The sequence below is a fragment of the Cupressus sempervirens genome, chromosome 5, assembly GCF_028749045.1.
Source record: "Cupressus sempervirens isolate cs-2001-9-10 chromosome 5, ASM2874904v1, whole genome shotgun sequence".
Classification (NCBI taxonomy): Eukaryota; Viridiplantae; Streptophyta; class Pinopsida; order Cupressales; family Cupressaceae; genus Cupressus; species Cupressus sempervirens.
In genome coordinates this window covers 512331686-512345294 of record NC_143122.1, presented here as the reverse complement: position 1 = coordinate 512345294, position 13609 = coordinate 512331686, and the positions used below count along the sequence as shown (strand labels likewise).

General features: G+C 36.2%; 1 protein-coding gene across 1 annotated transcript in view; it reads left to right on the top strand.

Annotated features, from left to right (window-relative positions):
• Positions 1 to 537: 537 nt before the first annotated feature.
• Positions 538 to 13609, top strand: part of LOC149556953 (inactive protein kinase SELMODRAFT_444075-like) — a 79064-nt gene continuing 65992 nt past the window's right edge. The window contains exons 1-6 of the mRNA XM_089831594.1: positions 538 to 1341; positions 1433 to 1590; positions 1995 to 2089; positions 2248 to 2753; positions 2989 to 3696; positions 3841 to 4001. Coding sequence (XP_089687720.1) covers positions 1182 to 1341; positions 1433 to 1590; positions 1995 to 2089; positions 2248 to 2753; positions 2989 to 3696; positions 3841 to 4001 — 1788 coding nt within the window. The 5' untranslated portion in view covers positions 538 to 1181. The remainder of the gene's footprint in view (positions 1342 to 1432; positions 1591 to 1994; positions 2090 to 2247; positions 2754 to 2988; positions 3697 to 3840; positions 4002 to 13609) is intronic.

Genomic DNA, 13609 nt, shown 5'->3' with positions numbered 1-13609 from the left:
TATGTTCTGCATCTTCTTGATGAGAAGTAAGTTCCTATTCTCAGTATGAGCATTTTCCATATACTTCATAGCTGCCATTTGTAGCTTCAAGTTCTCAATTTCCTCTTTTTATTTTTTCCCCTATTTTTCACTAGAAGCATTTTCTATATGCTTCATCGCTGTAAGTAATATATGACTCGTTGAAGCATTTCTTCCATCCATACAAAATGATATGAAAATGAAAACCAACAAAAATGTTTAATCATGTGTATATGTCTCTATTGTATACAAGAAATAATTCTATCATAATTGGAAATCTTTCTTTTAATTTTACATCTTTTAATTTTTTCTTTTCTAATAAAAACTATCAGCCTACCCCTTGCACCTCTTTCTATAAAAGTGCTAGTTTTAATAATTTTTAATTCGAAATGTGTTAGAACCAAGTCAACAAAAAAATAGGCAGAAAGTTCATTTTGGACTCATGTGAATAAAATAATATTCTTTCTATAATATAAATAAAACTTTCCTATATGTACATGTTATTATGACTAAGTTGTTGTATTGTTCTTGTCATTAAAAGTTCAAGTCTCCGAGTTGTGATGTCACCAAATTTCCATACGTTAACTCCATTAAATCCAAGGAGGTGTGGGCTAGAGCGTTAGGTGTTTGGAGGGGTAAAGTGGTAGCTGGACTAGAAGAAAGGAGGGAATGGGGCCATGACAACTGACTGACCTAGACGTCAGTTTACAGGCTTCACAGCCAGTCTTAGCGCCTCCACATCCGCTTCTCAACCCCGAACTCTATAGCACATGAAAGCGATAGCTTCACTTTGACCCACTCCTTTCTCCATGGAATCGGGGATTTTCATTTACTCGCCTCAACCTCAGCCTCACTGATTCGCAATAGTAATTTTTCATAAGATATACAATGGAGCCGATGAACATCAAGTGTTACAGCTCCATGTTTGCTTTTGGATCTTGTATATAAGACTGTTTTGCAGTTCTCAAGAGTAAAAAGATAGACAGCCCTGTCTGGATCACAAGGACGCCATTTGTGTATTAACATTTACGGGAACACGCCTTTCAATTGCAGGAAGACGCTGGACGATTTGATATTGAAGATCCCTTTTGGTGAGATCGTAATGTCAGGGGAGGAGAGACGAACTGCGATTTGGCGGTGACGGCGAAAGTCCATTCGGCATCATGAGTTGTATTAATGCGCGTGGAGGCGAAAAGATTCTGGTTGCTGTCAATGGCGGCGCTAAGGAGATGAAGAAATGCGCTTTGGAATGGGCTCTTACGCATGTCGTGCAACCGGGAGACTGCGTAACCATTCTGGCCCTCATCTCTTCGGATAAATCGGGTAACATTTCGCACTCAATGTCAGATTCGTTTCCTCGCTCGGGACGAGAGGTTATTCAACTGCTACATGTTTTTGTCTGTTATATGTTCAGGTAGGAGGTCACCAGGTTTTCCAATATTTGCCCGGGACTGTGCCGGTGGCTACAAGAGAAGCCACAACGGATACTTTTCCCAGGAACGTAGGGATGCAATCCGCGATTCGTGTACTCAAATGGTGCTCCAGCTCAACAATATCTGCGACACAGACAAGGTAAACCGTAACCTATTTTGTTTTAACGCTAGTGTTTTCTTCTCTTCTTTTGAAATACCTACCATAGATGCTCATCACTTCATGTAAACAAACGGCTTCCTACAATTTACAAGCAGACACGCTTACTGAACCACCTACAGTTAGGTGTACAAAGCACCAGGGTGCTGATCGATTTTTATTTCGACCTAAACAACATATGGATTGTTTAAACTCTTGCAGTTGTCCCGTTCCAGCAAAATCAAAGCTAGGCATTTAGGGATAATTGTCGTCTGTATTTAGCGAACTCTATGCAATTTAACATTCTGAAAATCAAATTGCTTTTAAAGCATTCATTGCATAGCCATTTATTCTTTTTTCACCTCTGATATATTCAACAGCTTAAGCTATGGAGTCCTATGCTGCAGGTCACTGTAAATGCAAAGGTAGTCTCTGCGGAATCCCCCGGCGCAGTAGCTTCTGAAGCAAAAAAATTGCGAGCAACCTGGGTTATTTTGGACAAGTAAACAAAATTACTATCTTTATTTCCTTCTCTAATTTCCTTCGAGAGTTCTAAGCGTGAAAATCTGATATAATAAATGTGTTCTACTATTACCACTTTGAAGCTTTACAACCCTGATTTTTTTTTGGCGATGCCGGTTTTGATAAAATTTGCTGCAGGCAGCTAAAGAAAGAAGAGAAGTATTGCATGGAAGAACTACACTGCAATCTTGTGGTAATGAAGCGGTCTAGCCCCAAAATTCTTCGTTTAAACTTATCAGGATCTCATAGAGTAGATGCTGTAGAGTGTTCTTCACCTTGCCTGGATTTGATCAAAGTTGAAGGCAAAGCCACACAAAATAACACAGACAAAGTACTGGTTTCTGTTCGCGGAGGATATGCGACTCCCTCTAGTAGTCCAGATTTGGGAACGCCATTTACAGCTACAGAGGTTGCCACATCGTCTACTTCCAGCTCTGATCAGTGGACTTCCCCGTTTATGGCCTTTAATGTGATAATAAAGCCTTCAGAAACAATTGTTAGAGATAAAAATTGTCAGGAAGTTGAAACAACAGATTTTGAAGATGAAATTACTATATCAGATTCTGACAGTGAAGATTCGAGTTCTCCCGCTGCAAATTTTGATATGTATTACCAGAACCAATTGCATGCGAAGCCATATCCAGGTACTATAAAGCCCATGAAAATGAAAGTAGATGTTTTGAAAATTCTGAAAGTGTATCTTGAAACTATCTATCGTACTTCCTTCTATTGTAGACGCAGAGCTGGTTCTTTACGAAGTGTCACTCAATCTCATGTAATACCTTGTGCATAAGCATAGAACAAGTTTTTATTTTTCAGTCTCACCATGGTTTTGCTACTTAATTGATTTTGGCATTTTTTGTCTTGACTATGAATCAGTTTTCAGGGATTCCTTTTCTAGAGAAATTAAAAAATCCACATTTCCCTTAAGCTCTATGGCTGGAACATTGCCTGGCCCTGTTCCAAATTTGGGTATGTCAGACAAGTTCTCTAATGCTTGTCAGCTTCCCTCAAAATGGACGGTGGAAAATATGTTACAGACCAGAACCTCCGAATCTGATATTGAGAACCTTAATTCCAAATCTGAGACTACAAGGAGCCTACATGACAGATTTTCCCAGTTGGACAAAGAAACCAGAATAGGCAAGAAAAACCGTGTTGCTGATTTAGATCGAACATCTACTGTAAGAAAAGCAATGGCATTAGAGAGAAATGCACCTCTTGGTCCTCCACCTCTCTGTTCAATTTGTCAGCACAAGGCCCCTGCTTTTGGCAAGCCTCCAAGGTGGTTTTCTTATGCAGAACTTCAGCATTCCACTGATGGTTTTTCACAGGCGAATTTCTTGGCAGAAGGTGGCTTTGGATCTGTTCATAGAGGCATTCTTCCAGATGGCCAGATCGTAGCCGTTAAACAGCATAAGCCTGCAAGCTCTCAAGGAGATTTAGAATTCTGCTCAGAAGTGGAAGTTTTGAGTTGTGCTCAACATCGAAATGTTGTGACACTGATTGGATATTGTATTGAAAATAAGCGAAGGCTTCTTGTTTACGAGTATATTTGTAATGGTTCACTGGACACACATTTATATGGTAACCATTTGTTTACTTTTAACTGTTGAATTTTGAAGGTTTTTAACTGTATCCATCAGTTTTGTTTGAAAGTATTCAAGTAAATGGGCATGGGGATAATTGTGGATATATAGTTTCCTCACTATATGAATTTGTTCTTTGTAGGTCAAAATCAGGAAACTTTGGAATGGTCTGCACGTCAGAAAATAGCAATAGGAGCAGCTAGAGGGCTGAGGTATCTACATGAAGAGTGTCGTGTTGGTTGTATTGTACATCGTGATCTACGTCCTAATAATATTCTTCTGACACATGATTTCGAACCAATGGTAACTCTCTGTTCCTTGGGATCTAATTAGTCTGCCAAGGAGGATTAATCATGGTCGCTTTTTTTGGTTACATTTGTGATTAGCTAGCCATGGACATATAGCTTTGTGTGTGTCACTTGTTGAGGTAACGAATGTGCTAAATTTACATGTTGAGGGGTGCAAGACATGCTTTGGTAAGAATCATCGCCTTGAAATAAGACAAGACTGGAAATTGTTTAATGCAGTAGGCTGGTTAATTTTTTCATTTATTTTGACCGATTAATTAATTTCTGAGGCAAAGATGATTAAATGCAGGAAGCCCAATGTCAATAATTACAAGCATGGACTGTTGTCAAACCAAGGTTAACTTAATTTTCATTTGTTGCTCATCATATTCTCAAAATATCCCAGTTTCATTTTGCAGTTAGTTAAGGCATTCTTGGCACTTATGATTTATGATGTGGCTAGGGCACCCTAAGGAGAAAACTGGTTCTTCCTAAGCTGATTGTTCAAGAAGTGGTTCTTTCCAAGTCTTACAACTGAGAAAACTCAAATTATTAGAATGGAGGGAAAAAAACAGACGCTCGTTGAATTCATTTCAAGCCCTAGAAAAATGTTCAAGTATAATTAAATCTGTTTATGGCATCTAGAGGACTTATTATTGGAGTACATGTAAAGGTCTACCCTTGTTTGCCTCTACATTTTTTTTTCGCAAAAGGGGGTTTGCTTACAGTTAGATTTATTCTTTTCAATGTGTTCCAATGTCCAATTTAATGGATAATCATCACATCAATCAAACTTATACAGCAGATTATATAGCATAAATTTGTGACCTTCAAATACAGAGGCAGCGCTGCATTGTAATGGAATGGATTACGTGATGCCTGTAAGATTCCCACTAAGTATTTTAAAGTTTTACTGTTACTCTCATGAGCATATTATCAAACACGTTGTATACTTCTGATATCTTGGTGTTTGTAGAGAAGCTGGTTTCACTCTGGAGGTTCAGGATTTTGTTTATGCTACTGTAATATCCCAGTTTAAGCAGCAGAAATTTCTACAAACAGTACGTTTGCATTCAGAGCTACAGGCCCTTTGAACTTGCAGTTTGGTCTAACAGAAGATCATTTAAAGAGAGAAGGAAATGTTCATAAACGTTTGGCAATCATTAACAGACAAACATGCATATAAATCAGCTAACATTAATATATATTGGAATTATTGATAATTAAAACTCTGACCTTTATCAGCAGATTACAATGCTCAGCACTTGCATTCAGTGTTCTCTGATTTAAAAGTCTTTTTCTACTCTTTTGCAAATGCCCCTATTTGCTGATTTCATTTACTGAAATCAATGCTGTAGCTTAATCACCTTAGGCGATTGTCTCTGCTTAATTCAGTACTGAAAGTTGTGTTTCCAGTGCTCAGAAAGTTCTCATATCAGTTATTCTAACTATGTTATTGCTCAATGATCAACCATGTGTGTTCTGGGTGCTCAGTCAAATATTATTTGAACTCAGAAAATTATTCCCCACAAATCCCATAGATCTCTCTAATATGAAAACTCAGGTTCAAACTGGTATACTACTCAGAATATAATGTTGCCCCAGAAATCTAACATGTCAACCCCTACAACCTCTCTGTAATTCTGACTAGTCTGTGCACAGTTTGAAGTTTGAACTGTTGATACTATTCACCTTTCCAACTGGAAGTCATGTGTTACATCTACATGCAACAGAGCCTCAATACTGTTCACGGTTCTTGTTTGCTGTTTCAGATTCACACAGAGGAAACAGTAATGGAATCTCTTGCAAGTCAGTAATTGTTTGCAACCTTATGTTTGTGTCAACTTGATTTAATGCAGTGGCAATATATTATTAGTGACTGGCTTCACATTCAAAAGGCCTGATAAGCACATAGGATTGATTAAATCTATTAAGTTAATATGTATTTTGGCTCATGTACCTAAAGTCCAACAAACCTCAAACAAAATTCTGCTGGTTCAATAATATATTAAGTTACCAATTCACAAATAATTGAGGGACCAATTCACAAATAAATAATCTCTATGAATCACTGACATAAACTTCCCCTTTTTTCCTTGCTTTGAAAGTGATAATATCATTTAGCAAAGGCTAAAGATTTTAATATCAGTGCGCTGGATAATGTAACTCACTATATATGTTAAGCACAGACAGAATACCACAAGCATTCAGATACAACCCAACATGAGACTTCCAAGAAATACCATTACTGGGCAACCAAGCTGATTTCATTTGTCAATATAGTAATAAACTCCAAACCTGCAAATATTTCTCTAAATAACTTCAGAAATTTGCTATTTTCAGTGAGATTTCTATCTGAAACCTGCAACATGAAGTGGGTTTCTGTTCACTCCCAGGAAATCCCAAGGGTTTCCATCCTCTATTTTTCTGTAAGTGAAAGCCGGTAGCTCCCAAATACCCCAAGAGGAAAAAAAAATAACCCAACCTCCTGAATGAATTTCTCATTCTTGTTTAGTAGCCAGCCACTGCAGTCACTATTTTATTTCCGTCTGCCAGCCTCTTCATATTCCTTCCATTTGTCCTTTTATTTTCCCTCTTTTTTAAATTTAATTTGAAATGAGGGAATAATAATAAAATGACTTTATTATTTTTCACTGAGCCCATTAAAGTTATTTTAAGACTTAAGTAATCAAACTAAGTTGTCATTAAATTTATTATACTTCGACAACTTAATCTTTTTTGTTAATTAATTAATTTCTAATGCCCCCAAAAGGGGACACTACAGTACAACACAAGATCAAGCCTTTCAACAACTCAAAAAAGCGCTTTGCTCAGTTATAGTACTGATCTTTCTAGATTGTTAGCAACCCTTTGAGATTAGGATTATATGCTTTCAACTATGCTATAAAAACTTTTTTTAAACAAGAAGGATGCCATTTTGTAGAATGAAATAATTTGCACAGGTGATGAATAGGTTGCAAAAACATTCATAGGTGATAATAATAAGCCACTTTGAGTGGGCAATCCTACAATAGTCTGTAGTAAAGATGCAATTTGCAATATGATGATCGTAAACTAATGACTATCTATCTACTATATTCACACCTTTGTATGCCACCTAGTCTAACTACACTACCGATATAAGACCATTTAATGATTATATAGCTTAAATAAGGTTGCCAATATTTCAATACAATCAATAGGTTTGGAGTGGTAGCATTTTCCTCATTAGTTGTTCAATTGAGGACGCTATTGCACAAAATCTCAATTTTCCCTTTACTTCTTTGAGTGGATATCTTCTTCCATTTGATAAAAAAATTTGCAATCACCCATGTTTGTAGCCTCTTGGTTTGTATATAAGGGATTCCTCTAGTTCCAAAATCATTTTGCCCTTCTGATTAAGTGATGCAAGAGCATCCTAGGGTTGTTAGCGATCCTGCATGTTGGAGGTATCACCGAAGGAGTGGTGCTCGGTTGTTACTGGATGTAGTGTTGTCCGAGGTACTTGGTCATTGAAGGGCTTGGTCGCTCAAGGAGCTCGGCATCTTCTATTGCTCGACACTCTTTGTTGTTCTCGACATGTATTGGTTGCTCGGCACCTGTGGAACTCGACATTGCTTGTGGGAGCTCAATAACGCTTGTGGTTTTGTTGACACTTGATAGTGTGGCTTGCAGGATGGAGTTTTTACATATTTCCTTGAATGGTTTGGTGCATTTAATGCATGTAGCGTGTGATTGTGACATGGATTGATCTGCGGGTTTGTGTGGACCTATTTCGGGTCTTGGTTGTCTCTCCTATGTGCATATAAGTTTTGTTGTAACCTTTTTAAGGCATTTGGTATTTAATATCTGTTGGAGGCCGACTTGTGGCTCAACATGTATTTAATGTAAGGGATAATTTAATTTGTAGCTTACTAGGCCAACTTGTGGCTTAGTTGGTTATAAGTAGGGGGTCTTGTGGAGTCTTTTAGGCAATGGTCATCCAGTTGGGAGAAGAGGATGAAGTGGAGGAGCGAACTTTCAGAGGGGCTAGCAGCTGAGGCTTGGTAAACCAAGAGATTGCGAGCACAAGTTGAGATTTCCTTGGGGTTTTCTACCAGAGTGTGGATTTGGACTAGTTAGGATTAGTGTGGAGTTAGATCTTGAGGGATCTTGTTGAACTATTTGGTAATTGCTTTTGTATTTGGCCCTAATCTGGAAGGCCTTACAGCCGGGCATAGTGCATGTAAACAGTTGATTTATGAATAAAGAGTTGTGATTTGGTATTAGATCTTGCATTGGTGTTGTGTTTCTGTTGTGTGGTTATTTGCTGGGGGCTAGGACATTTCCTTTTGGGATTCTCCTGTCTTGTACTGCATCATTAAGCTCTGGTAACCCAGTCTGGGCTGCAACTCTATGTTAAATAACCTTTGTCAAGCATGAAACATGAAGGACTGTGTATATTTTATTGAAATAGGTAACTTCAATTTATATGTTACACCAAAAGCTTGAAAAGTTGGACTTGGTGAGGACATGGCAGCCTAGAATAGGAATCATACTTGTGATTTGTGTGATGTCCTTTTTCAAATTTGCCCTAGAATCACCACTGTAGTAAGTTACGGTTAGGATACTTCTTTACCAAGTAAAACATCTCTTTAAACAATATGGTCCTAGATTTGAATCTTTTAACCATAACCAGGGGAATACACACTCACTTCCAACTATTAGGGTTAGGTAATTACACTTTCTATTCATATAATGTCTATAATATCATTCAAACACATTAGGGTTTGGAGGAAGAAGCATGATTGTCAACATGGACATCCACTGAGGTGGCCTACTCAGTGGGGTGCTTGTAGTTGCTTTTTTTATCTATGCCTTATCTTCCTAAGGTCAATAACCATCATCCTAGATTTGGAGATGAGGTTGTAAAGTTTTTTTTTGATTGTCCTATCTAAGACCAAGAACAAATATTTGCCCTCTTGGGCAATGTGGATATCATTAGGATGGCCTACTTAGATAGTAATCTTATATTCCCCCTCTTACACCTCCTACCTTCCATACAGGATGGGGCTTTCAAATAGTTTCATTATCAATCATATGCATTTTACATTTTAATCATATGTATGTAAATATATAAGAGATAATTGTTAATTAAAAATGCACAAGGTAAATATATACAACAGGAGCAGTTCTTAAGATTATTAATTTCCTCGTAAAACAAAACTGAAATAAGTCTTCTGTGGTCAAGTCTGATCATAATGCTATCCACGGCTGGCTTATTTTCTGATGGAACTAGCAATGTTTGATCTCAAGACTGCTTGCTTCCTTAAATTGAAACATTTGCTCATTCAATGTGTTCTTGAATGATTGATTGACAAAATGAAGTCTTTTGATTATATGATTTGAGGTATTGGTATATTAATGAGTGGCTTCTTGATTAGATGAGTTATGATTAAAAGATTTTCGATTAGATGATTGATGAGTGATGCTGTAAAAAGTGCTGGTTTGTAATATTGGTTAATTGAATGTATGCTGATTTGATAGAGTGGTTTGCTGATTAATTGATTATTTGACATGATAAATGATGATTGTTTTTGTGGAGTCATGAGTCATTCATAAGTGATCCTTGAATGATTGGGATGACCTTTTTATACTCCTTTGGTGAAAGGGTTGCCATCTTTCATAAGGCATGAGTCACCACTCTCTATTGCTCCCTTTGAGAGTGATAAATTAATTTCCCAATTAATATTGTAATACACTACCCTCCTTTTCACTACTTTCTTGGTCAGATGCTTCTTACAGATTTTAGAGGGTCTTTTCAAATAGAACTCAAAACATTTAATAATAGTGTAAAAAATAAAGGTTTTTTAATATGATCATTCGATAGACAAGTAAACAAACTACAGAGTCTTAACTTCCATAATTTAGAAAATAGCAACTTAAACAACCTTAAAACAATTCTCTAAACCAATGCATGTTGTTAATCTAGTCAAAGAATCACAAACATTTAATTAAGCTACATAAGCATTTTGGTTGCCCATTACACTAGCTTCCGTTTAGAGTCATGCCATCTAAAAATAATGATGGTCATTTCAACGTCCCCGACTCTTCTTTAATCCATTGCTTATCAAGCAGACCAAATCACTTTCCTTTTAGCGGCACCTTTTGTAGTCAAGAGCAAATTTTGAATTGACATTGTCTTCAGATATTTCATTTAGACTTGATACAACTTGGAGTTGATGATAATACAAGAAATACGTCTAGTTTAATGTAGAGGACCTCCACGACACCCAATTTCGCCTCTAGTTCACTCACTTGTGCTAACCCAACCCTTTCTATGATATTCATTTACCTTTACACAAACCCAACATTTTTCCACAAATGACTACTATTCGATCGAGCCCAAGCCAGAATTCAAAATAGTTAATAATGGCTAAATTGTAACTGATCTTTACACTTACACTATTCTTATGGCTTATGAACTTTTTGCTAACACACCCCTACTTGGTTTTGTTACTTCATAGATTCTAGCAATGACTCCCAAAATTTAATTTCTATCGACAACCTTTTTCCCTGTTTGTATTTTATCACCTAGCTATGTACATGGTACCCTTAGAGGGTGTTAAACTTATCAATGGAGATTCTAAGAACAATCAAAAATCACTCTCGACAACTAGAAAAACTCAACATGAGTTTCTTCCAAGATATATTCAACATTAGTTTTACACTCTCTTTCCACATTTGGATTCCCTTTCATGAAGCAACTATGCTAACGACACAACCTTTGTCATTCAAAACCACATATTGATGCCACACAAAATTAATTTTTTCAAACCCAAATGATTTGAATTCTTTGCTCAACTCTACAAGATTGTTTGGTTGTGCATGACTTGAACTTTTGTAGATTTTGTTCTCTAGTTACTCTGATACACCAAATGTCACTTGTCATTGGCTATCTCAAGAGCATCTCCCAACTCTGGATATAGCAAACTCTTGAAAAAAACTAACTCTGGATATAGCAAACTCTTAAAAAAAACTAACTAGTGTCCTCTGTTAGAATATTATAATGTTCCTTTAGGGGTAATTTTACTTAGTGTTTAGTTTATTAGGGAGTTTTTATTTTTGTCTTTAGTTCACGAATGTTTCTTTTAGAAACACCATCTTTGTAAATCTATGTAAGGACCTTGCATCTCCTTTCTCTAATACAACTACAACAACATCAATAATAATAACATGGCATCAAAGCAAGTTGTTGTGATTTCATAAGATATAGCAAATTTTTTAAGAAAAAAATGAGCCTCTTCTAATCTAGATTTTTTTCCAGAAATTTGTTTCTTGATTTTTTGAAATAAAAATCATTGGAGGTATTTTATTAAAGTTTTGTGGTTTGTCTTCGAAGATTTTTGGGCGAAAATCACAAGCCTGGTTGAGGGTTTTGATTGTGCGATTTCTTGGCGTGGGCAAAAGCCTCAAATTTTTTAGGGTTGCATGTAGTTGCATGCTTTTTGCATGTTTGTTGCATGTACTTGCATGCGCTTGCATGTGCTCTTTTTTCCATGCAAAGGCTTATGTTTTGCTACATGAAGATTTTTCTGATGGGTTTTCATAATTAACAATTTTTTTGCCTTAATTTTTTGTTGATTAGTCTTCATAATTTTTTCCCTTAAAAAATGCTCTTTTGGGTTTATAAGTTTTTCTCAAAAATTAATTGATTGGTTTTCATAATTTTTTCCTTTGAAAAATTTCTAATGGGTTTTAATGATTTTTCGTCCAAAATTATCTGGTGGGTTTATCATTTTTTCCACAAAAATTATTTGATGGGTTTTCATAAAATTTTCCTCTTAAAAAAATTTCTTTTGGGTTTATAATGATTCCCTCAAAATTATTTGTTGGGTTTATAAATTTTCTCTCAAAAATTATCTATTGGATTTTATTATATTTTTTCCCAAAAATGATGTTTACATATTGGTCCATGTCTCCGAACCTATTGTTTGGTTTTGATCAAGTTTTCACCTCAAAAATTGTGTTTGGTTTTTTTGATTTCTCTACCAAAAAATCATGGCTTTTTGCAGTCTCTTTTGGTGCATCATGTCCATCTGCAAAGTATGGATGGTTTGTCTATTTTTCCTCAAAATTGTGCTAGTTGTTGTCAGTGTTTTTCTTTGTCTTTAGGGAAGAGAAACTTCATTATCGAACATCAGGTTGGACTTGCGCCCCCTCCTAAATCTTGAAGTACTCGTCTTCGAGACGTCCTTGCTCCGCCATTCCACAACCATGCTGCAGTTGGGATGGGTACTTTAATTTCTATTTGAATTTTGATTTTTGAATGTTACTATTGGGTTGTAATATGTTACTATGTTGAATGTTCAATGGTTCTTGTTCATGTTGCAATTTTGTTATAATCAAGTATTTTAATTTGGTATGTTCTACTGAAACAACATTTCATAACTAGCATTTTATGTCCTATATGTATACTATACAACACCCCTCCTTGCTCCATCCTCCCCTTGCTATCTTGAAAATGAGGCCCATTCCCCTTGTCCCGAAAACTTGTCCCAATGCCTTGACATACCCTAGTACTGGTGTTGCACAAATTTATGGTCAAATGTTTTATTGATTTTGGGAGGGTTAAAGGATAGATTCATCTTAGTGGCAGGCTCTTATCTCTTTTTGCAAAGCTTTTTGAAAAGGGTCACCCTTCTCTATGATTTTCTGGATGGATTTTGGCTTCTTGGTCATTAACATTTTGACAATCTAGGGAGGGTCTTAGCAATAACAAAATGTTTTGTAGAATTTGTTACCAGAAGACAACAATTAGACTATGACCATTAAGGGAGAGTATTACAATGTTATAATGTTTCTTAAATGGCCATCTTACTTAGTGTTTAGTTTATTAGGTAGTTTTTATTTCTGTCTTTAGTTCACAATTCTCTCTTTCAAAAACACCGTCTTTGTACATCTATATAAGGAGCTTTCATCTCCTCTATTAAATACAACTACAACACCATTGATTTACTATTACATCCTTGGGAAGTCGATTCAATTCCTAACACTCAACAAGTATTACTCAATGCGAATTCGTTTTCTTTTGTCACTTTCAGAGAGTTACCCATTACTTATTCAATCCTTTCCCCCATATGTAATTCCCAAAGTCATTTCTTGAATATTAGTTCCACTGTAAATCCACTTCCTACAAGAAGACAATCTTTTGAAATATTTCATTAATTTATAACTTTGAAAATTCATTAAACCCAAGGGAATATTTAAAATAATTAATTGCAAACCGTGAAGCATTAACATTTAATTTTAAATTCAGATATTAGTATTTGTTGTTTGAGGGGGACATTACTCAAGCAATTTCATCTCTGGATGCATCAAGATTTTCTCATTCTCCCAAGTTGCGTCTTCCACAGGGAGGTCCTTCCAATTGACTAAATATTCTCTCATCACATTCTTCCCGAGAGTACATTCCTTTGTTTCAGTGATGGCTTCCAGAATTAAGATGAACTTTCCTTCCTCATCCAAGGGTGGTAATATTGTGGATGGAGTAACATTTGTGACCCAAAGATTTCATCAACTGGGAAACATGAAAAATATTGTGTGCTTTGCCGCTTGCGGCTAGTTCCAACTCATGTCTACTTC